The following is a 25,245-nucleotide window of genomic DNA, read 5'->3' on the forward strand; positions in this document are numbered from 1 at the left end:
ATAGAGGGCTATGGGTAACCCTGGGTAATTTCTAAAGTAGGTACATGTTTGGCATGGCATTGTGGGCCGAAGGGCCTGTATTGTGCTGTAGGTTTTCTGTTTCTATGTTTCTTTTGCCCTGCACTTAAATTTTCCACCCCACTCAGAATCAGGTTTATTATCACTGGCATTTGTCGTGAAATGTGATATTTTGCGACAGCAGTACAGTGGAATACATATAAATACTATAAGTTACAATACCAAATATTTAAGAATATAAGTAGTACAAAAAGCACAAAAATGAGGTCATATTCATGGGTTCCTGGTCAGTTCAGTAATCTGCTGGCAGAGGGGAGGAAGCTGTTCCTAAAACACTGAGTGTGTGTCTTCAGGCTGATGGTAGCCACGAGAAGAGGGGATGTTCTGGATGATGAGTGATCATAATGATGGATGCCACCTATTGAAGATGTCCAGATGCTGAGGAGGCTCAGGCACATGTTGGAACTGGCAGAGTTTACAGCCTTCTGCAGCTTTTTCCCATCCTGTGCGTCGGAGCCTCCTTACCAGATGGTGATGCAGAGTTAGCATGGTCTCAGTGGTACACCTGTAGAAGTTTGCTCAAATCTATGCTGACATACCAAATCTCCTTCTGAACTATGGTGGCTCCTTTATTGACTGTGGCTTCATTTTCTGTTACCAGAAGGGCTAGTGCAAGCATGAAGAACAACGCTCCATGTCCGGGCACACTGCAGCATTCTGTCCCTACCTCCGGTTGAAATCTGCCTTTTTGTGTGTTTTCCCCAGTGGAAGACAGCCTTCAACACCACCTCAGGCCATTACGAGTATCTGGTCATGCCATATTTGGTCTCACCAATGTCCCCGGCATCTTCCAAACCCTGGTAAATGACGTTCTCAGGAACATGCTGAACCAATTTGCTTTTGTGTATCTCGATGACATTTTAATTTTTTTTCTCTAAGTCCCTTGCTCAACACACAGGTCATGTCCACAGAGTTCTCCAGCACCTTCTGGAGAACCAGCTCTTTGTGAAGGCTGAGAAATGTGAGTTTCATCGCAATACCGTCTCCTTCCTGTGGTATGTAATTTCAGGTGGTTCCACTCAGATGGACCGGCAGAAGGTCAAGGCGGTGTCGAATGGCCCCCAACCTTTGACCCATCAGGAGTTGAAACGCTCCTTTGGGCTTCACTAACTTCTATCGCCGCTTCATCAGAAATTACGGTACACTGGCTGCATCGCTCACCGCTCTTACCTCATCTGCTGTCAGATTCTCCTGGTTCCCTGCTGCTGAAAAAGCATTCTCTGACCTGATGGAACATTTCACCTCTCCCCACATCCTGATTCAACCCAACACTGATCGGCAGTTCATTGTGGAGGTGGATGTGTCCGACATTGGTGTAGAAGCTGTTCTCTCTCAGCGCTTGGCCAAGGATGAGAAGGTACACCCCTGCGCCTTCTTCTCTCACTGCCTCACTCCTACGGAGCGGAATTACAATGTCGGAAACCGGGAGCTGCTGGCTGTGAAGCTAGCTCTGGAGGAGTAGAGGCATTGGCTGGAGGGAGCTAAGGTGCCATTCTTAGTCTGGACTGATCACAAGAATCTGGAATATATCCGTACGACCAAGTGTCTCAACTCCCGTCAAGCTCGTTGGTTCCTGTTTTTCTCAAGATTCAACCTTACTCTGTCCTTCCACCCTGGTTCCAAGAATGGAAAACCTGATGCCCTCTCCCAAAGATTTCCTTCCTCTGAGACCCCTGAGGTACCTGATGTCGTCCTCCCTGCTCACTGTCTCGTGGGTGCAGCACAATGGGACATTGAAGCCATCGTGCAAGCTGCTTGACAGAGCGAGGCAGCCCCTAGTCACTGCCCCACTAACCGTGTTTATGTTCCCAGCTCTATCCACTCACAGGTATTGCAGTGGGGTCATTCTTCCCAGATATCCTGTCACCCTGGAACCAAGCGTACTCAGGCCTTCATCAGTCGGCGGTTCTGGTGGCCCTCCATGGGAGATGACATCCGCAACTTTGTCTCAGCCTCCTCCATCTGTGTTCAAGGTAAGAAATCTAACCGGTCACCTGCAGGTCTGTTACAACCCCTGTCGATCCCCAACAGACCCTGGTCCCACAATGCCCTGGATTTTGTCACCGGTCTTCCCCCATCAGATGCTAACACCACCATTCTCAGAGTAGTTGATCATTTCTCCAAGTCTGTACACTTCATTCCTTTACCTAAATTCCCCTCAGCCAAAGAAACAGCCAAATTACTAGTACTGCATGTCTTTAAATTACATTGTTTACCTGTAGATGTTGTGTCAGACAGGGGCTCTCAATTCACATCCAACTTGTGGAGGGCATTCTGTAATCTTCTGGGTGCCTCGGAGTCTGTCATCAGGATTCCACCCACAGACCGAGCGGGCCAACCAACAGCTAGAGACCGTATTGCGGTGTCTGGCCTCCCAGAACCCCTCTGTGTGGAGGCACACTCGCTCTGCCCTTCTCCGTGCCTCCACTAGGATCAAGCATCAAGCTGCCTACCATAGCCCCAACACCCCACATTACTGCCAGGGACAGCGTGTGTGGTTTTCAACCCAAGACCTGCCCCTCAAGATGGAATCCTGCAAGCTCGCCCCTGGCTTCATCGGCCCCTTTCCCATTGCTAAAGTCATCAGCCTTGCTGCCGTCCGTCTCAAGCTCCCCTCCACTCTCTGCCACATTCATCCCACCTTCCATGTGTCCCGCATCAAGCCTTTCATGAGCCACCCCGTGTCCTGTCCCCAAACCTCCCCTCCCCCACAGCTCAGCAATAGGTCAGAAGCCTTCACAGTGCGTCCACTGTTGGACGTTCATTGCCGGGACCGTGGCCTCCAGTACCTTGTGGACTGGGAGGGCTACGGTCCTGAGGAGAGGCGCTGGGTCTCCACCCGTAACATCCTGGACTCCACTCGTCAGGAACTTTCATCGCCAGCACCCAGCTCTACTTGGCTGTAACGCCAGAGCTGTCAGTCTGTGGTTTTGTTTTGCCATGTGCTCCTGTCCCTGCTCCTGCTCTACTCCAGTCCCTGTATTACTGAGTACTCCATCTCTCACCTGTTTCTCATTATTACCTGTATTGCTGCCACCTGTGTCTCATTGTGCTCCACCTATCATCTGCCTCTCTGTTTATTGCTCAGTGTATTTCAGTCCTGTTTTCACTTGTTTGTTGCCAGATTGTGCCAGTGAATTTTCCTGAGCTTGTCCAGCATTTGTATCAGTACACTGACTGACTGACTGACTAACTATTAACTCTGCCTGTTTCCCAATTCTGGTTTGTGGATTTCTCTGGATGTTTTAATCTCTGCCTGAACTTTGATGCTGACTTAGTTTGTACCTTAGGATTTATTACTCAACTAATATCACTGTGTGCACAGTATTGGATCCCTGCTCCAGTGTCCTGACATATTCTGGACATCATTGAATTCCATAGTTCTGTTTTGTCCTGGGGGTAGAGAACAGTGTATGTGTGTTGTGGGGGTGGGGGGAGTTAGGAATAGAGATTGATTTACTGTTGTTGTATTGCTATTTGGTATAAGCTGTTTTATTGTGCTTTGTGTTGCTCTACTGAACATTGTTGGTGCCAGAAATGTGTGGCAATGCTTACAGGCTGTCCCCAATGCATCCTTGGGTGTGTTGATTGAATTTCACTGAATGTTTTAAAGTGCATGTGATAGATAAATCTGAATCTGAAAAGCATAATAGGCAGGGAAATTATTTTGTGTTTTATCTTTGTAAATATTTTAGATCAGTTTGTAGAGAACTGTTTTCACTTTGACATGAATAAGTCTTTTTCTGTTGATCAGTGTCAAAAAAAGGCAAATTAGATCCACTGTGATTTGGTGTTGTAAAACATGAAAATTTCCAAGGGGGGGGGTTGAATACTTCTTACATATGTATTTATGTGTATATAAAAATACTGTGAATTACAGTAAATATATATTCAGTATTTTTCTCTCTGTATTGCAGCAAAGACAACACATGATATGATGTATGCTAGTGCTATTAAACCTGATTCTCATTCTGATATTTATGCTATCAGGTTGGAGGCCACCCAGATGAAATAAACAGAATCAAAAAGGAGAGTCCATTTCAGTGACCATGGCTGAATTGGAGAGACTAAGTAATGAGCTTAATGCTGTACTGAGAGAGTGTTTAGCTTGTAGAATCTTACAGGAAAGCATTCAAAAATGACTTCTAACTGAAGCACAACTTACATTTGAAAGAGCAGTTGAAACAGCTGTGGCCATAGAAACAGCAGCCAGAGACACAATTAAGTTGCAGTCATGAATGAAAACTGAGTGTGAACAAAATTGTAACATCTAAACAGAAATCTTCCTGGCTGAAACAACTGTGTTATTGCTGTAGCAGAGGGTCACATACACCAGACTGATGCAGGTTTAAAGGTGAAACATGCAGAAAATATGTACAACACATATAAAGAGCCTGTCAGGCAGACAAAAAATATTGGATGGCACAGCAAAGAGTAAAGGATTAAAAAGTCAAGTTGCAGTTTTCAAAAGAGTATTGGTCTGCATGCTGTTGATGAAAAATCTAGTAATGATGAGAGTGACACTGGACTGAGTAGCATTGAGATTTAACAACAGTAGACAAACAATATAGCTTACATCAAAAGTGAACAGCAACTTAATTGAAATGGAATTGGACACTGGCTTGCTGTTTCAGTCATTCCACAAAATGAGTTTGAATGGCATTTCAACGATACTGAACTACTGCCTGCTGATATCCAACTAAGAACTTGTACTGGAGAAAGATAACTCCTGTGGGAATGACATTTGTAACAGTGAAATACAACAACCAACAAGCCATATTGGGCTTCTAAATGGTAAAAACAGGAGGTCCAGCATTGTGGAGACATGACTGGCTGAGACAACTACAACTTGATTGGAGATCCATCCACAGTTTGCATAACTCATCCTCTGTCAAAGTCAACTGAAAGCAAATTAAGAAAGTTACTGTATGATGCCATAGCAGTGTTCAAGGACGGTGTTGAAAAACTTAAACATATCAAGGGTAAGATAATGTCTAGTTTTTTACCATCTGTAATAAAGTAGTCAGTGAGCTAGATCACAGGGAGCCTGAAGGACTTCTCTCCAAGTTGGAGTGGAGCCCATGGAAAATGTCAATGGTCCTGGTAGCTAAGGAGAATGGGTCTGTCAGGATCTGTGGTGATTTTAGGGTCAGCATCAACCCAGTATTGAAAGTAGATCAATACCCTCTGCCCAGGACAGAGGTTATCTTTGCAAAGTGGACTTAGCTGAGCCTTACTTACATATGGAGATGGAAGAAGAGTCCAAAATGTTTCTCCCCATAAATGTTCACAAAGGGTTTTATTGTTATAATAGGCTTATTTTTGGAGTAGCATCTCCATCTGCACCTGCGCTCTGGCAGAAAGCTATGGTCCAGGGGCTGCAAGGTTGTCCAGGTTACCTGGATGACATCATATTACCAGTAATAAGGATGACAAGGAACTTTTCCAAAATCTGAAGACAGTCCTGCTAAACCTGGCTACTGTGCTCCACCCCTTGAACTCATTACTACAAATCAGGAAGAAGTGGCAATGGACAAAACCGTGTGAGGTGGCTTTCCAAAATGAAAAGGAAATGATGTCAGACACTGTACGCACAGATTATAACCCACACCCTTCACTGAAGCTTGCCATGCACTGTTTGGGAAGTCAACAGGTCCAGAAGAAAGGTGTCCAAAGCTCTCAGAAACACTTCTTGCAGTCCCAAAGTTAACTCCTACAACCACCAGGGAGGGGGCCCCAGAACCTGCGATTGTTTCACAGCCACAAGTCTCGCCTGACAAGCAAAGTGAATCACCTTGTCAGGAAAAACAATATCCCACACAAGCCTCCACAGTGATTAAATTTTTAGGCCTGAATCGGACAGTTTAAAATTGACTATGCTGTGGATGTCTGTGTGGTAGTTGTATTATATAGTGTACTGTATATATAGTTGAAATGCATTCTATAATGAGTTAGAGTTTATTGCTAAGCAGTGCGGAGGTTTGTATAGTTAATAATCAAATACTACTGAAGTAATACTGTAAATAGAAACGCAGAAATCTACAGCACATTACAGGCCGAATGTAACCTACTCTCGAAACTGCCCAGAATTTCCCAACCACATAGCCCTCTATTTTTCTAAGCTCCATGTACTTACCTAGGAGTCTCTTAAAAGATCCTACTGTATCCACCTCTATCACTGTTGCTGGCAGTGCCTTCCATGCACCCACCACTCCCTGTGTGTGGAAAAACTTACCTCTGATATCCCCCTTGTACCTACTTCCAAGCACCTTAAAACTACGCCCCTCATGTTAGTGACTTCACTCCTGGGGAAAAAGCCTCTAGCTATTCACACAATCAATGCCTCTCATCTTGTACACCTTTATCAGGTCATTTCTCAGCCTCCGTCGCTCCAAAGAGAAAAAGCCAAGTTCACTCAATCTATTCTCATAAGGCATGCTCCCCAATCCAGGCAACATCATTGTAAATCTCTTCAGCACTCTTTCTATAGTATCCACCTCCTTCCTGTAGTGAGGTGACTAGAAATGAACACATTACTTCAAGCAACACACATAAAAGTTGCTGGTGAACGCAGCAGGCCAGGCAGCATCTCTAGGAAGAGGTGCAGTTGACGTTTCAGGCCGAGACCCTTTGTCAGGACTGACTGAAGGAAAACATTACTTCAAGTGTGGTCTGACCAAAGTCTTATATAGCTGTAACATTACCTCACGGCTCTTGAACTCAATCCCACGGTTGATGAATGCTAACACGCCATGCTCCATCTTAACAACACTGTCAACCTGCATAGCAGCTTTGAGTGTCCTGTGGACACGGACCCCAAGATCTCGCTGATCCTCCACACTGCCAAGAGTCTTATCGTTAATACTATATTCTGTCTTCAAATTTGACCTACCAAAATGAACCACTTCACACTTACCTGGGTTGAAGTCCATCTGCCACTTCTCTGCCCAGTTCTGCATTCTATCGATGTCCCACTATAACCTCTGACAACCCTCCAGATTATCCACAACACCCCCAACCTTTGTGTCATCATAAATATTTTGTTTGATTAAACATTTTTCATTTAAATAACTCCGTATGGGTTATATTTAAAAAAGTGAATTACATGTGTACATCATCACGCCATGCATATGTGCATGTCTCACTTAAAAGTAAAAACAAAGTTAGACTCTCTTTCCCAGCTCCCTTGTTTTCCTTTCAATTGGTTTAATGCTTACAAAACATAACAGTAGTCAGCAGGGCTTTGTGCATGGGAGATCATGTTTTACAAACTTGATTGAGTTTTTTTGATAAGGTGACCAAGAACGTTGGTAAGTTCAGGGCAGCAGATGTGATTTATATGGACTTCAGTAAGGTCTGTGATAAAGTTCACATTGTATGCTGCTCTAGTAGGTAGATACATGGAATCTAGGGAAAGCTAGCTAAATGAATACAAAACTGCCTTGATGGTGGAAAGTAGAGGGTCATTGTCGAAGGTTGTTTCTCAGACTGAAGGCCTGTGCCTTGGAGTTCCGTGTTGGGCTGTACTGTTTGTCATCAAAGTTCAAAGTAAATTTATTACCAATACTAACATGAGATCCATTTTCTTGTGGGCATTCATAGTAAATAGAAAGAAGCATGGAAGAGTCAATGAAAAACCGCACATGACAGAGATGGACCAACAACCAATGTGCAAAAGACCAGAAACTATGCAAATACAAAAGAAAAGATATACATCTATATCAATGATCTGGATCAGAATGTACAAGGCGTGGTCAGTAAGTTTGAAGATGACAGTAAAATAGGTGCTATAGTGGACAATGAAGAAGATTATCGAAGTTTACAGAGAAATCTTGATCAGCTGAGTAATTGATCCAAGGAATGATAAATGTTGTTTAATTCGGGTAATTGCGAGTGTTGCCTTTTGAAAAGTGGAGTTACAAGTGGGTAGCATGCTGAACAAGGCTTTTAATATGCTGGTTTTCATAAGTCTGGGCAATGAATATGAAAATTAAGAGGTCATGGTGTTCAGAAACAAAAGAAAATCTGCAGATGCTGGAAATCCAAACAATACACACACAATGCTGGAGGAACTCAGCAGGCCAAGCAACATTTATGAAAAAAAGAGTACAGTGCTGATGAAGGGTCTCAGCTAAAAACATTGACTGTACTCTTTTCCATAGATGCTACCTGGCCTGTTAAGTTCCCCGAGCATTGTGTGAGGTCATGGTGTTGTTGTACAGGATGCTGGTGAATCTGCACTTGCAATATTGTGTTCAGTTTTGGTCACCAAGGAAAAATATTACTAAATATGAAAGAGTACAGAAAAGATTTGCAAGGATGTTGACAAGACTTGAGGGTCTGAGTAATAGAGAGAGGTTGGACAGGCCAGGACTTTATTTCTTCGAGTGCAGGAGGCAGGGATGATCTTAAAGTGATGGTAGGGTATACAAACCGTGGTTGACAAGAGATGTGGAACATTTAGTCAAAAGGAAGAAGGAAGCTTACTTAAGGTTTAGGAAGCAAGGATCAGACAGGCTGTTAGAGAATTACAAGGTCGCCAGGAAAGAGCTGAAGAATGGACTTAGGAGAGCCAGAAGGGGCATGATAATGCTCTGGCAAGTAAGATTAAGGAAAACCCCAAGGCGTTCTACATGTATGTGAAGAACAAGAGGATGGCAAGAGTGAAGGTAGGATTGATCAGAGATAGAGGAGGAAACATGTGCCTGGAGTCAGAGATGATAGGAGAGATCTTTAATGAATACTTTACTTCAGTATTCACTAATGAGGGGGACCTTGACATTTGTGAAGATAGTGTAGAACAAGCTGATATGCTGGAACATGTTGATATTAAGCAAGTGGATGTGCTAGAACTTTTGAAAAACATTAGTATGGATAAGTCCTTGGGGCCAGACGGAATATGCCTCAGGTCACTACAGGAAGTGAGGGAAGAGATTACTGCAGTTTTGGGGACAACCTTTGTGTACTCATTGACCACAGGGAATCGTACCAGATGATTGGAAGGTGGCAAATGTTATTCCTTAGTTCGAGAAAGGAAGTTGGGTTCCTGAGAATTATACTGTAGATCAATGAGTCTTACTTCAGTGGTGGGCAAAGTATTGGAGGAGATTCTTAGAGACAGGATTAATGAGCATTTAGACAGTCATAGTCTGCTGAGGGATAGTCAACATGACTCTGTGAGGGCAGGTCATGACTCAGGAGCTGGATGTGACAAAGTGCATTGATGAAAGTAGAGCAGTGGTATATGTGGAATTTAGTGAGGTATTTGTTAAAGTTCCCCATGGTAGCTCATTCAGAAAGCCAGGAGGCATGGGATTCAAGGAAAGTTGGTTGTGTAGATTCAGAATTGGCTTGCCTATAGAAGACAGAGAGTGGTAGTAGATGGAGATTATTCTGCCTGGAGGTCGATGACCAGTGGTGTTCCACAGGGATCTGTTCTGGGACCCAAGCTCTTTGTAATTTTTACAAATGACTTAGATGAGAAGGTGGAAAGGTGGTTTGGTAAATTTGCAGATTACATGAAGGTTGGTGGAGTTGTGGATAGTATTAAGGGTTGTTGTAGGTTATCATGGGACATTGATGGGATGCAGAGCTGGGCTGAGAAAGAACAGATGGAGTTGAACCCAGAAAAAGCATGAAGTGATTCATTTTTGCAAGAACAAATTTGAAGGCAGAATACAATTCAGGATTCTTGGCAGTGTGGGCAATCAGAGAGATCAGGTCCAGAGATCCCTCAAAAGTTACCATGCAAGTTGATAGGGTTGTCAAGTGAATGGTGCGTCATTAGTTGGGGGATTTAGTTCGAGAGCTGTGAAGTCATGTTACAGCTCTGTAAAACTTTGTTTAGACCACATTTGGAACATTGTGTTAAGTTTTGGTCACCTCGGTATAGGAATGATGTGAAAGCTTTAGAGAGGGTGCAGAGGAGATTTACCAAGATGCTGCATGTCTTATGAAGAAATGTTGAGCAAGCTAGGTTTTTTGCCTTTGGAGTGAAGGAGAAGGAAAAGTGACCTCATAAAGGTGTACAGGATGATGGACTAGATAGCCAGGATGGAAATAGCTAGTACAAAGGGGTACAACTTTAAGCTGTTTGGAGGAAAGAACCAGGGGAAGTCAGAGGCAAGTTCTTTACACAGAGAGTGGTGGATGTGTGGAACACCCTGCTGGGGATGGTGGTAGAGGCAGACACACAAGGGGCATTTAAGAAACTCTTAGATAGGCACATAGATGATAGAAAAATGGAAGGTTATGTAGGAGGGAAGGGTTAGATAGATCTTAGGGTAGGCTAAGAGTTTATCATAATATCATGAGCCAAAGGGCCTGTACTGTGCTGTAATACTCATAGTCATAGTCATACTTTATTGATCCCGGGGGAAATTGGTTTTTGTTACAGTTGCACCATAAATAATTAAATAGTAATATGTAAATTATGCCAGGAAATAAGTCCAGGACCAGCCTATTGGCTCAGGGTGTCTGACCCTCCAAGGGAGGAGTTGTACAGTTTGATGGCCACAGGCAGGAATGACTTCCTATGATGCTCAGTGTTGCATCTTGGTGGAATGAGTCTCTGGCTGAATGTACTCCTGTGCCCAACCAGTACATTATGTAGTGGATGGGAGACATTGTCCAAGGTGGCATGCAACTTGGACAGCATCTTTTCAGACACCACCGTCAGAGTCCAGTTCCATCCCCACAACATCACTGGCCTAACGAATGAGTTTGTTGATTCTGTTGGTGTCTGCTACCCCCAGCCTGCTGCCCCAGCACACAACAGCAAACATGATAGCACTGGCCACCACAGACTCGTAGAACATCCTCAGCATCATCTGACAGATGTTAAAGGACCTCAATCTCCTCAGGAAATAGAGACAACTCTGACCCTCCTTGTAGACAGCCTCAGTGTTCTTTGACCAGTCCAGTTTATTGTCAATTTGTATCCTCAGGTATTTGTAATCCTCCTCTATATTCTTATATAAGTGTGCAGTATAAAGTCATGTGGTTGCAATTAGTCACTTTCCCCCAAGAGTTAGGCTGAGGGCACATATTTAAGATTAGAGGGAAAGGATTTAAGAGGAAATTGAGGGGCAACTTTTTTTTTATACAGTATGGAATCAACTTCCAGAGGAAGTGGTTGAGGCTGATACACACCCTCACTTCGGGGAGCCTGATCACCTGGCTGTACTTCTACTCCCCGAGTATAGGCAGAGACTGAAGACTGCAGCACCAGCAGTGAGGACCAAGAAAGTTTGGACAAGGGAAGCTCAGGAGTGCCTACAGGACTGCTTTGAATTGGTGGACTGGACTGTATTCAGGAATTCATCTTCAAACCTGGATGAGTATGCTGCAGTTGTTACCAACTTCATTAAAACCTGTGTGGATGAGTGTGTGCTGACAAAGACTTACTGTACATTCCCAAACCAAAAGCCATGGATGAACCAGGGGGTACGTCGTCTGCTGAAGGCTAGATATGTGGCATTCAAGTCCGGCAACCCAGGCCTGTACCAGAAAACCAGGTATGATTTGCAGAGGGCTATTTCAAGGGCGAAGAGACAATTTAGAACGAGGTTGGAGGCGATATCTGATGTACGAGAATTCTGGCAGGGTTTGCAGGACATTGCTTCCTACAAAGCGAAACCCAATAGCATGAATGGCAGCGATGCTTCACTACCAGATGAACTCAATGCCTTCTATGCCCACTTTGTTCATCGACTATAGCTCAGCACTTAATACCATCATTCCTACAATCCTGATTGAGAAGTTACAGAACCTGGGCCTCTGTACCTCCCTCAGCTTCCTAACTGGAAGACCACAATCTGTGTGGATTGGTGATAACATATCCTCCTCACTGACGATCAACACTGGTACACCTCAGGGCTGTGTGCTTAGCCCAGTGCTCTACTCTCTCTATACCCATATACCCATGATTGTGTGGCTAGGCATAGCTCAAATACCATCTATAAATTTGCTGATGATACAACCATTGTTGGTAGAATCTCAGATGGTGACGAGAGGGTGTACAGGAGCGAGATATACCAACTAGTGGAGTGGTGCCACAGCAACAACCTGGCACTCAATATCAGTAAGACGAAAGCTGATTCTGGACTTCAGGAAGGGTAAGACGAAGGAACACATACCAATCTTCATAGAAACCATAGAAACTACAGCATAGAAACGGGCCTTTTGGCCCTTCTTGGCTGTGCTGAACCATTTTCTGCCTAGTCCCACTGACCTGCACGCGGACCATATCCCTCCATACACCTCCCATCCATGTATCTGTCCAATTTATTCTTAAATGTTAAAAAAGAACCTGCATTTACCACCTCGTCTGGCAGCTCATTCCATACTCCCACCACTCTCTGTGTGAAGAAGCCCCGCCTAATGTTCCCTTTAAACTTTTCCCCCCTCACCCTTAACCCATGTCCTCTGGTTTTTTTTCTCCCCTAGCCTCAGTGGAAAAAGCCTGCTTGCATTCACTCTATCTATACCCATCATAATTTTATATACCTCTATCAAATCTCCCCTCATTCTTCTACGCTCCAGGGAATAAAGTCCTAACCTATTCAACCTTTCTCTGTAACTGAGTTTCTCAAGTCCTGGCAACATCCTTGTAAACCTTCTCTGCACTCTTTCAACCTTATTTATATCCTTCCTGTAATTTGGTGACCAAAACTGAACACAATACTCCAGATTCAGCCTCACCAATGCCTTATACAACCTCATCATAACATTCCAGCTCTTATACTCAATACTTTGATTAATAAAGGCCAATGTACCAAAAGCTCTCTTTACGACCTTGTCTACCTGTGACGCCACTTTTAGGGAATTTTGTATCTGTATTCCCAGATCCCTCTGTTCCACTGCACTCCTCAGTGCCTTACCATTAACCCTGTATGTTCTACCTTGGTTTGTCCTTCCAACGTGCAATACTTCACACTTGTCTGTATTAAACTCCATCTGCCATTTTTCAGCCCATTTTTCCAGCTGGTCCAAGTCCCTCTGCAGGCTCTGAAAACCTTCCTCGCTGTCTACTACACCTCCAATTTTTGTATCATCAGCAAATTTGCTGATCCAATTTACCACATTATCATCCAGATCATTGATACAGATGACAAATAACAATGGACCCAGCACTGATCCCTGTGGCACACCACTAGTCACAGGCCTCCACTGGGAGAAGCAATTCTCTACTACCACTCTTTGGCTTCTTCCATTGAGCCAATGTCTAATCCAATTTACCACCTCTCCATGTATACCTAGCAACTGAATTTTCCTAACTAACCTCCCACGCAGGATCTTGTCAAAGGCCTTACTGAAGTCCATGTAGATAATATCCACTGCCTTCTCTTCATCCACTTTCCTGGTAACTTCCTCGAAAAACTCCAATAGATTGGTCAAACATGACCTACCACGCACAAAGCCATGTTGACTCTCCCTAATAAGTCCCTGTCTATCCAAATGCTTGTAGATTCTGTCTCTTAGTCCTCCCTCCAATAACTTACCTACTACCGACGTTAAACTTACTGGCCTATAATTTCCTGGATTACTTTTCGATCCTTTTTAAACAACGGAACAACATGAGCCACTCTCCAATCCTCCGGCACCTCACCTGTAGACAGCAACATTTTAAATATTTCTGCCAGGGCCCCTGCAATTTCAACACTAGTCTCCTTCAAGGTCCGAGGGAACACCCTGTCAGGTCCTGGGGATTTATCCACTTTAATTTTCCTCAAGACAGCAAGGACCTCCTCCTTTTCGATCTGTACAGTTTCCATGATCTCACTACTTGTTTCCCTTAATTCCATAGACTTCATGCCAGTTTCCTTAGTAAATACAGACGCAAAAAACCAATTTAAGATCTCCCCCATTTCCTTTGGTTCTGCACATAGCCAACCACTCTGATCTTCAAGAGGACCAATTTTATCCCTTACAATCCTTTTGCTCCTAATATACCTGTAAAAGCTCTTTGGATTATCCTTCACTTTGACTGCCAAGGCAATCTCATGTCTTCTTTTAGCCCTCCTGATCTCTTTCTTAAGTATTTTCTTGCACTTCTTATACTCCTCAAGCACTTTATTTACTCCCTGCTTCCTATACATGTCATACAACTCCCTCTTCTTCTTTATCAGAGTTGTAATATCCCTTGAGAACCAAGGTTCCTTATTCCTATTCACTTTACCTTTAATCCTGACAGGAACATACAAATTCTGCGCTCTCAAAATTTCTCCTTTGAAGGCTTCCCACCTACCGATCACATCTTTGCCAGAGAACAACCTGTCCCAATCCACGCTCATAGAGGGATCAGAAGTGGAGAGAGTGGACAGTTTCAAGTTCCTGGGAGTCAAGATCTCTGAGGACCTATCCTGGTCCCAACAGTTATAAAGAAGACAAAACAGTGACTGTACTTCATCTGGGGTTTGAAGATAAATACACTCAAAAGCTTGTACAGATATACCGTAGAGAGCATTCTGACAGGCTGCATCACTGTCTGGTATGGGAAGGGGGCTACTGCACAGAACCGAAAGAAGCTGCTGAGGGTTGTATATTTAGTCGGCTCCATCTTGGGTACTAGCCTACAAAGTACCCAGGACATCTTCAAGGCGCGGTGTCTCATAAAGGCAGTGTCCATTATTGAGAACCACCAGCGCCCAGGGCATGCCCTTTTCTCTTTGTTACCAGCAGGCAGGAGGAACGAAGCCTGAAGGCACACACTCAGCGATTCAAGAACAGCTTCCTCCCCTCTGCCATCCAATTCCTAAATGGATATTGAACCCTCGAACACTACATCACTTTTAAAATATATATTATTTCTGTTTTTGTACGATTTTTAATCTACTGAATATATGTATACTGTAATTAATTTATTATTTTTGTTTTCCTTCTCTATTATGTACTGCATTGAACTGCTGCTGCTAAGTTAACACATTTCACGACACATGCCGGTGATAATAAACCTGATTCTGATTCTGAGCTTTGGGTCTCACATCACCAGGTTCAGGAATAGTTATGACCCTACAACCATCAGGCTCCTGAACCAGCGTGGATAACTTCACTCATCACAGATTTGCTTTCAAGGACTCTATAACTCAGGTTTTCAGAATTATTTATGTTTTACTTGCACAATTTATCTTTTTTGCACACTGGTTGTTTGTCTTTGTGTATGAATTTCATAAATACTATTGTATTTCTTTATTTTCCTGTAAATGCCTGCCAGAAAATGGATTATAAGGTAGCTTATGTAAACATACATGTTCTCTGATAATAAATTTACTTTGACTTTTGCCTTGACTTTGCGTCTATCAGAAGGTCAGATGTGTGGATGTTCACTGATCAAAGTACAATGCTCAATCCCATTTACAACTGCTCGGTAAATGAAGGGAGAAAATGTAGCAGGCTTAGAGAGAGAACAGAAAAGACCGACTAAAATGAATCCTTGAATTTTTTTAGTTAGGTGAATCTTTGTGGTTAGATGAATAGATCCAGGCCCCACCCCACCGCATTGATTTGGCTGAGCACAGTACTTGGAGATTTAAGCGCCATGCTGAATTGGAAAGGTCAGTTACAGGCCGAATCGAGGTGGCGAGGTCTGGGGACCTGAGCATATCGAGGCAATTGAACCTGATGTTTGGACATTGATTTAAGTGCTGGGCTAGATTGAAAGGGTCAGGGTGTCGGGGCCCGAGGCGAGCGACAGACCGGTTCAGCTCACTGCTCCACGAGGTTTGCTCGGCTCAGCGCTGAACTTCAGTTCAGAACACTATTTGTTTGCGCTTTTTTCCTCTGCATATTGGGTGCTTGATGGTCTTTTTTTAAAAGTATGGGTTCTTTTATTTTTTAAGGGTTCCTTTTCACGGGCATGATTTTTGCACATTGGGTGCACAACGGTCTTTTTTTATATGGGTTCCTTTGGGTTTCCTTGTTTTGCGGCTGCCTGTTAGGAGACGAATCGCAAGGTTGTATAATGTATACATATTTCAATAATGAACATACTTTGAACTTTGACTAGATTATAGAAGCTTCGGGCTATTCCCTACAGAACAGGGAAGGTCACAGGAAGATCTGATAGAGATAGAAGGTCTTGGAGGGTATGGACAGAGTAGGTAGAAAAACCGTTCCCACTGATAGAGGGGTTAAGAACTAGGGGGCACGGAATGAAGATCATTGACCACTAAAAACAAAAGTAACAAGTGGAAAATCTTATTTATGCAGAGAGTGGATTGCACGGCCAAGATTAATAGAGGGGCAAATTCAACTGTTGCTTTGAGAGGGGACCCAGAAAGAAAAGAATTGCCCTGCTCTTGGGAGAGGCTGTGAGAGGGGGTTCACTGGAATACTCCAATATACAGCCAGTACAGACTGAATGGGCAAAACTGACTTAATTCTTGCTGCAACAATTCTTTGTGATTCTGAAAACTGGGAGATCTCAGTTAAGAGCTTCTCAACCTTGCATGCAATCAGAAAAATCCAGTTTCAAGACTTGTTTAAATGATTGGTCTCGTTTTTTTTAAGGAAAGCATTTATTTTCAATTGCTTTAGCAGTATGTTCATACCAACACTTCTTAAAAGTAGTAACCCATAATAAGTAGTAACTGTAGTTTTTTCCCCACTAAAACAAATAAGTCTCAAGTAGAAATGATTAAAAGGCCACGTGTAAAAGAGTTGATTAATAAAAGCTGTGTAATACAGAACTGATTCCCAGTGCAGACAGCTTAATACACAGACCGGGCAAGAGGTTCATCTCATACTTTGTGTTCATTGGCTGGAGAGTGTGTCTGTCAATCAAACGTTCATTACTGGTGTGAGCTGTAGCAGAGGATGCTGAGACAAAACCCCGCTTCGCCCACTGTTGCTGAGGGTCCCGAAATTCAGCATCAGGCTCTGCCTCTTCAGGTTGCTGAGGACAATGGAATTGTTTGATGCCAAACTCACCCTGGTCCTGGAAAAGAAATTCCAGTTAAAGAGTTATCATTTCTATAGTCTGCAACTTAAGAAATATCATGAGGTGATGCAAGGAAGGCAGTCAGTTTATACCATCTGATGATTGGTTCAATCTTCTGCTCATTACTGTGGCTCTGTAAAGCATTACCTTTTTGGTGTTTATTCAGTTCCACAAAGGTTAGCATTGAATCCATTTATATACCTCCCTTCTAAGCCCTATACATTCTCTCAAAATGCATCAGTTTACAATATTTCAATGATAGATACTTGCTACTGTTCCCCTTCCTTGTTTACCAGATTCCCGAGTTTTCAGTTTTTACATAATAAAATCCTGCACCATGCACAGAAAACATTTGTGACACCCTGGGAAAGGTTTCACTGCTAGTGTAATGTTTCCCTGTAGCAGCAGTGTTTGGGTTATGGTTAGAGATAACAGAGGCTTTGGAATGTGCGCTGTCCAATGAGGGGAGTGTTTTCTTTTTTGTGTGCTTGAGAGCGTGTGATTCGCGGGCTTTTGTTCGGTGGAAGATAGAAAGAGGAGATGTCAGATCAGAGAGGTCATAGGCTGCAAGACGGAGTGGATTTGGAATGGGGTTGGGAGTCGACGACACCTGGGGGGGGGGATTGATGGAGAACTAGCTGATGGGAAAACCATGAGCTCCAACATGACTGTTTCTTTAAAATGGGCTCTTTTTTCTTTTTGTTTTCTTTACTAACCCTATACAGTCGGCCCTCCTTATCCGCAAGGGATTGGTTCCGGGACCCCTTGCGGATACCAAAAATCGCGGATGCTCAAGTCCCTTACTCAACCTGTCTAAATGCAGTGGACCTTATTTAACCTGTCTCAGTGTGGTGGACATTAGGACCCAGCAGCGGAGCTCTGAATCCGCAGTGTTTCTGTTCACGAAAATAAACACGATCGCGATTTAAAATAAAGTGGAAATAATAAAGCGATCTGAAAGAGGTGAAATGCCATCGGTCATTGGAAAAGCGTTAGGCTACAGTTGGTCAACTATCAGAACAATTTAAAAGGATAAAGTGAGAAAAGCCCTGCCCTGATTAAAGCTACAATTATTACTAAGCAACGCAATGTTTTAATTATTGGGTTTTGGGGTTTTGGGTTTTTGATCCTCCACATCAACCCAGCAGGGATGATCTCGCTCGGGAGCGGTCTGTCACTAGATCGAACTGGGGAACGATCTGTCACTGGATTGAACTTGGGAATTTCCGTTCCCGAGCCCCGCACTGAAACATATGTTTCTTAAGTGTTTTATATACATAGAAAGGTAAACTATATACTATACACTAAGACAAACGTTTGACTAACTGACACTAAATCATACCGGATGTACCTGTTCCGACTTACTTAGTGAGAGAACTTCCAGCTCTTTTTCGATCCCGATCCACGATAACCTACGCACATCCTCCCATATACTTTAAATCATCTCTAGATTACTTATCATACCTAATACAATGTACATGCTATGTAAAATAGTTGCAATACTGCATTGTTTAGGGAATAATAACAAGAAAAAAAAGTCTGTACATGTTCGAACAACAAGTGCTGCAAGAGCACTTCCGGGTTTTCTCGATTTGCGGTTGGTTGAATTCGCGCATGAGGAACTCGAGGATAAGGAGGGCCGACTGTAGTCAAATTAAGAATTATAAAGCTCAATTGTTTAATTGCATATGGTGTACCGTCTGATATTTCGTGGTACTGATTTGTAACAGGGTAACACATCACGCAGCTTCCACACAAATGAGATTTCACAAGTTTGGTGGGGCCGGAGACTGTCTTCCCCTGGACTAACGCTGCCGGTCAAACATGAGGGTCACACGTTAATATATCAGAAAAGGCCAAGACTATAACACTGATCTGGATGGTGACAGAACAGTATTTTACTTCTTGAGAAAACTATTGTCTGCTCTCTCTGGCTGAATTATGTAACTACCCAGTCAATAACTTATTAACCCAATTACCAATTTTGCTAATAAATCTGTTCAGACACCATCTTGAATCTAAAATAAACATGAGTTGCTCTGCTCTTAATTAAAATAAATACCAATTGTAGTGCAATTCATGTTTATTTTAGTCCTCGCTTCCAAGGACTCATTGTCCATCTTTGCCCCTAACGAGATGAACTGTATTAGTTCGTCCCTTTGTTTTTTTTTTGCTAAATTATGAATTTTGCCTGACCATTTTAATGCTTTATTTTGGTTTATCTTCTGATAATCCAGGCAGGTTCTGCCCTTCTCTCGTCAGATCATCTGTACCAAATCCATTACATTTTTGAAGAAATTCCTGTTTAATATTTTACCTGCTAGTCTTTGACTCCAGGAACTATGGTTCAGAACTCCTTTCGGCTCAAGGTTTCCTCCACACAATGACATTGAACTTGCATATATATATAGCACTTTTCCTAACATCAGGATGTCCTAAACTACTTTCCAGCCAGTGAAGAATTTTGGAAGTGCAGTCACTATGGTAATATTGAAAAGCAGCCACTCTAAACCTAAAGATCCCCCAATTACCATTTCCCAAATGCTCTGCCTCTGACACATCCCACAACATTTCGTACCGGATCTGGATCTTGCACCATTTGGGCAGGAAACACACTGGCCACAAGGGTTCTGTGGCACACTTCAATAATTCCACCCACTCTTCAATCCATACACATCTCTTATTCCATTACAGTAACTTAATGTCCCCAATTTTATTAAAGACCTTGCATCTTTCTGCAGCTGGATTGCGGCATTTCTCCTCTATCTTCTCCCTCCTACTTGATCGCCTGTGCTGGACTGTATATCTAAAGAATTTTAGCAGCTTGACTTCCTATTTCATTTCATTCTGTGAGTACAAAGACAAACCACCTTGAGTTTTGGACGTACTCACGACTCATACTTGGTGCCTGGTGGCCTGAGATTGGCTGTTAGTGAGTCGGGCAGTAAATCCATAGCCCAGGGGTAATCCAGTCTCCCAGGCAAGATCGCGCTTCACACTAATAGCCACCACTTTAGAGAGCAGCAGGCAACACCAATTTGAGACAATCAAATCCATATCTTTAAATTCTCAGTAATTATTTGGCCAATGTAAACATTTTGATGTGTTCAATTAAATGTTTCAATGTCTCAAATAAAATGTAATTTTAAACACACAACATGAAAACTCTTTGGCACCACTGGGATTCCTCCCCCAGCCCTGGATAGAGTTTCCAAGCAGAGTCCCTGACAAGCAGCTTAGAGCTAAATCGATCTCTCCATCTCCGACCCTGGTAAGACCTTTCTGAACCTGACTTGACCCTTCAACCCCAAGCCCAGTGAGAAGTTCTAGGGTACTGACCGAGGTGAATCGATGCCACTGTCGCCGGTAATGCTTTTATTCTCCAGCATCTCCAGGTGACTGTGCTCCTCTTGACTTGTCTGTGATAATGCAACGTTGTGTGAATGGGGAACAAACTCCACCTCGGGGTCCACGGCCGTCAGCTGGGTTTTTATCCCTCGGTGCACTGCCCAGAGCTTGTGGCCATCTGGGTTTCCATCACCTTCACGGGGAGGGTTAGGGAGCGTCTCTGGTTCAGAGTCAGCACCTGCCGCGTCACAGTAATTAAACACACTGCTTGTCAGGCCTCTGTGCCCGCCCGGATGCTCTGCTTCCTCCAGGTGGTCATACCCCAGCTGTGACGTTAACCGATGGTTGTGCATTTGTGCATAGGGCTCATTCTCAGACCAGGGCTTGGATGGTCCGAGGCTTCCATTACTCCCTTCCAGCCAGCCCGTTGGTTGCTGCGTGCAAAACTTAGAGTTTGCAGTTTGCGGTTCGTCCAGCAGGATCCTGGTCAGAGCCCAGTCCTCATTGGACAGCCCGGCTGATGAACCTTCCAGGTCAGGCTGCTGCCAGTCTGTTTGACTAACAAAGCTGAGGGCAAGGGGAGGGCTGGACAGCTGTGTGATTTCGTCATCATCGTCATTGAGGTAAAGTGAACTGCAGGCATCATCTTCATCCAGCTCTCCCTGGTACAGAGTCTCATCGTTATCAGTAAAGGTCTCACTCTGCTCCCCACCAACCTCCGGCACGATGGCTGCCCCGGCGTCCTCCTCTTTGACTTGCCCTTGTGTGCTTGATCGGTGAGGCAGGGCTCTCTCCACACTCCCTGAGCTCCCTGCTGCACGGAGGGCAGAGGCTGTAGGGCTTTCCTGCCAGCTACAAGGGAGAGGGCCATCGAGGTGGTCGTGGTTCACCTCCTGCCGGGCTTTCTCCTGCTCTTGGTGGGTCGATCCTGAATACTGGGCAGGATGGCAGTGTTTCGACTGGTGATTCACCTCGGGCACCGCAGGTATCTTGACCTTCCTCGGGCGATCCTGGGGTCGGCAGTCTGCTCGGAGCCCAGGGCGTGTGTAACCCAGCTGCCTGTGCTCCTTCCCTCCAGTACAACTCTCTGGACGGCCCATCGAGTTCTCCTCTGCTGAAGGGAGACAGCAGCTCCCACTGGGTTTGATGCTCCCCTGAGAACCCTCCCCCAGTGGGTCAGCACCCTTGGCTCCGGTTGGATTGAGACACTGTGACACCTGTGCTGCCCTGCTGTGCCTCTCCATCCTCAGGGTCTTGAGCCGGGGGTTCTGAGAGCCGTGTTGCTTGACTGAGGGGAGGTCTCTGGGAGGCAACCTGGAGAAAGGATTGTCAATTCTTCTCTTGTGGACATGCGCAGTCGGGGTATCGACCTGTGCTGTTTGCTCCCAGGACTGCTCCCTCTTGCTCCTTCTGGCCTTCAGAGCTTCCTTTGCGCTGGGCCCCCCTGCCAGCCTGGGCAGACCCTCCGCGGAGTGGGTCTGAAGTGATCCCCTGCGCTTCAGCCGAGCCGACCTGACCCGCTGCTGATGCTGCTGTGCTCCGGCCGGCACCTTACGCGGGCTGCCCCTCGAGCGATGCCTCCGCTTACGGGCCAACAACTCAGCTGAGCTGCCGCGACATGCCGCGGGGTTCTCCCTCGCCAGCTTCTTCATCAGCAGAGTGTGCCTGATGAGGTTGTCCACTGTGAGCCCGGGGTTGATGCGTTTGATGATTTGGAGCTCGACGTCTCGAGGAATGTCCCCCAGGCTGTTCTCATCGATAACAGGCCACTCCTCTGGAGGGAATTGGGCCGAGAAGGTCCCATACTCTCTCTTAGAACTTTCCTTCTTTGTGTTTCGGCGGAACAGGCCAAGTCCAAACTTTCGGATGGGGTTTCCTTTCTCTTTGGACCTGCTTGGCTCGGCACCCTGGGGACCTGCCGTGGAGGTAGCCCGGTGCTGGACGGAGGGCTTGGGCTCCCTGCAGCTCCCCCTGTCTTGGGCGTCCAGCTTCTGTGCATTGAAGCAGCAGCAGGATTCGCAGAGAGCCACTCCAGGGAGGGCTTTCCCCCTCAGTGTGTCCTCGCAGCTCTCCACACTCACCAGGTAGGTGACAGGAGGCAGTGGGGGCACCTGGTCCCCACTCAGCATCCAGGAGCGGTTCTGCTTCCCCGCGTTCCCAGTAATGAAGTATGTGTGTGAGGTGACGATGAAGTACCCTTCCTCAGTGTGATAAACCTTCCTGTCCCGGATCAGGCTGCCCAGAGCATTATGAAGGATTTCCTGGGAAGGCGATGCTATACCTACAAGGTAAATGAACGTATTCATTGACTTGGTTCATAGGACAACCGCTGAGAGGAGACGGGAGAGTAGGTAGCTGAGGAGGAGCTGTGAGAACTTGCGGAAAGGGTGAAGAAGTGGGCAGAGGAGGGATCTGGAAAAAAGACTAGAGGAGAGAAAGAAGGCCAGGAGTTCAACAGGGTACATCAGGAGCTCTAGCTCTAGGGGTTTCCTAGTGACGTTCATCACTGTAAGTCATAGATCTGTGAACCCCCAACAACATGGATGGCTTTCACGGTACTCATCAGACAGGTGTCAAAGGGAAGGGAGCACAGCTAGATTTCCTGGAAAGGTGATGCTATCCGTCAGACAATAACACAGTGAGTGAAGGAGGTCCAAACAGCAGTGAAGGGAGACGAGGCTCCTTGAAATGCATAAGGTTATCCTGCAGAATAATGGTTGGAAAAGAGCGGTAGAAGTCCGGCTTGGAAGGTGAAAGGTTAATCAAAGTGTGTGAAATTTGAGATGTCAGATACTAAATAGCATGGCTTAAAGTTACCTGGATAGCATTTGACCAAATAATCCATCAAGGCTTCCTGGGTCACTGTAACATGACTCTCGTTCATCTCAGAGATAACGCAGCAAAGAACTTCTGTCAGGGGTACAAACTGCGACTGAGCAATCGGCATCATTGGTATTGGAGACACATCACCTGCAACAAAAGGTTAAAGTTTAAAGTTATTTAAAAAAGACAAGATTCTTCCTCCCCAAACTTAAGGCTTATATATGAGTGAGAGAGCGACAGAAAGAGAGAACGTGGGAGGAAATCAGAGCACCCGGAGGAAACCCATGCATTCAAGGGGAGAACATGCAAACTTCTTACAGACAGCAGCTGGAATTGAACCCAGGTCGCTGACGCTATAAACTTTACACTGACCCCTACACAGCGCGCCACCCCAATTCACAACATAAAAGGAGGCCATTGTAGTTGTGTTGGTTGAACAGGAGCCAGCCAGCTGAATCACACCTTCCAGAACATGATTCACAGTCCAACGGGTCACATCTACCCCCGACCATATCCAAATTAAGTTTCAATGTGACAAGGGCTTCTGCTACCTTTGCCCTTTCAAGGAGTGACTTCCAGTTTAAATATTTTTTCTTTGTCTCCTTTCTAATACTTCTACCAATTATTTTAAATGCCTGCTGTTTCTTCGATTCTATATCTGAGAGAAACGGGTCCTTCCTATCTGCTATATTTAGCCCCTCATTATTTTACATTTTGTGCCGTGTTGTATGACGTGGGCAATCATAGTCTTTGACCATGATGTTCTTGGCAAATTTTTCCACAGAAGTGGTTTGCCATTGCCTTCTTCTAGGCAATGTCTTTACAAGACAGGTGACCCCAGCCATTATCAAAACTCTTCAGAGAATGTTTGCCTGGTGTCAGTGTTTGTATAACCAGGGCTTGTGATATGTACCGGCTGCTCATACAACAATCCTCCAACTGCTTCCATGGCTTCACATAAACTTAATCCCTCCCCGCTCCGCTACAAGGTGCTCCACCTTGCCCAGGGGAGATGACTTTTAGGCTAGGAGAGGGAAGGAGCACCTTACACCTCCTTTGGTAGAGACGTATCTCCACCCCATCACCCAAGCCCCCTTGTATTTGACATTTTGACTCTGGGAAAACGTCAGCCTTCTGTAATATATTTTATTATTGGCTAATTTAGTTATAATAATATTACTTTATCCATCGTGTGTGAGTTAGTTATATGTACTGTGTTTGCACCTTGGTTCAGAGGAATGTTGTTTCATTTAGTGGTATACATGCATATGATTGAATGACAATAAATCTGAACTTGAAGATTCTGGAGAGATTCCAGAAGATTGGAAAACCACAGATGTAATACACTATTCAAGGAAGCAAAGAGATGGAAAGTGGGGGTCTGAACATCTGCCATTGAGAAAAGACTGGATTCCACTATTAAGGTGGAGATAATAGGATATTTATAAAATCATAAAGGAATTAAGAGACATGATATCCGATTAACTTGTTACATTGAGGGAAATAAGGTGAATAAAGGACACTTAATATATATGTGGTATATTTGAATTTCCAGGAAGCAATCAATGAGCTGCCAAAGAAAGATTACTGCACAAATGTATGTGTACAGAAGGTTAGGGATAATGGTATGGATATAGGTTTGGCTACCTCACAGAGAACAGTAAGGATAAATGGCTTCTTTTAACTTTAGTAACGGTGGAGTGCCGTAGGGGCTTCAACTCAATATTACTGACAAAGATGAAGTGAGCACGCTTGGTGTAATGAAATTTGCTGACAACACATAGATATGTGACTTGTGAGGGGGACACAAGGAGCCTGTGAAGCAATACAGCAGATAGGCAAGAAGTTAGTGGAAGGAGTACAATGTGGAGAAATGCAAGTTGAACGGAGTAATGTAAAAGCAAAATTAAATGGAATGAGGCTTCAAAATATTCTAGTGTCTGGGGGCCCTAGTGAATGAAACACAAAGGGCTGGCATGCAGATACATCAAGTAAATAAATAGATAAGTTTTATTTGTCACATGTACACAGAGACATACAGTGAAATGCGTTGTTTG

General features: G+C 44.5%; 1 protein-coding gene across 1 annotated transcript in view; it reads right to left on the reverse strand.

Moving 5' to 3' along the window:
* Nucleotides 1-16,601: 16,601 nt before the first annotated feature.
* The window catches only part of stox1 (storkhead box 1), a 36,794-nt gene continuing 28,150 nt past the window's right edge, over nt 16,602-25,245 (reverse strand). The window contains exons 2-4 of the mRNA XM_072239709.1: nt 23,183-23,335; nt 20,357-22,646; nt 16,602-17,014 (exon numbers count right to left, since the gene is read on the reverse strand). Of these exons, the coding sequence (XP_072095810.1) occupies nt 16,858-17,014; nt 20,357-22,646; nt 23,183-23,335 (2,600 nt within the window). The 3' untranslated portion in view covers nt 16,602-16,857. The remainder of the gene's footprint in view (nt 17,015-20,356; nt 22,647-23,182; nt 23,336-25,245) is intronic.

The sequence above is a fragment of the Mobula birostris genome, chromosome 21 (assembly GCF_030028105.1).
Source record: "Mobula birostris isolate sMobBir1 chromosome 21, sMobBir1.hap1, whole genome shotgun sequence".
Lineage (NCBI taxonomy): Eukaryota > Metazoa > Chordata > Chondrichthyes > Myliobatiformes > Myliobatidae > Mobula > Mobula birostris.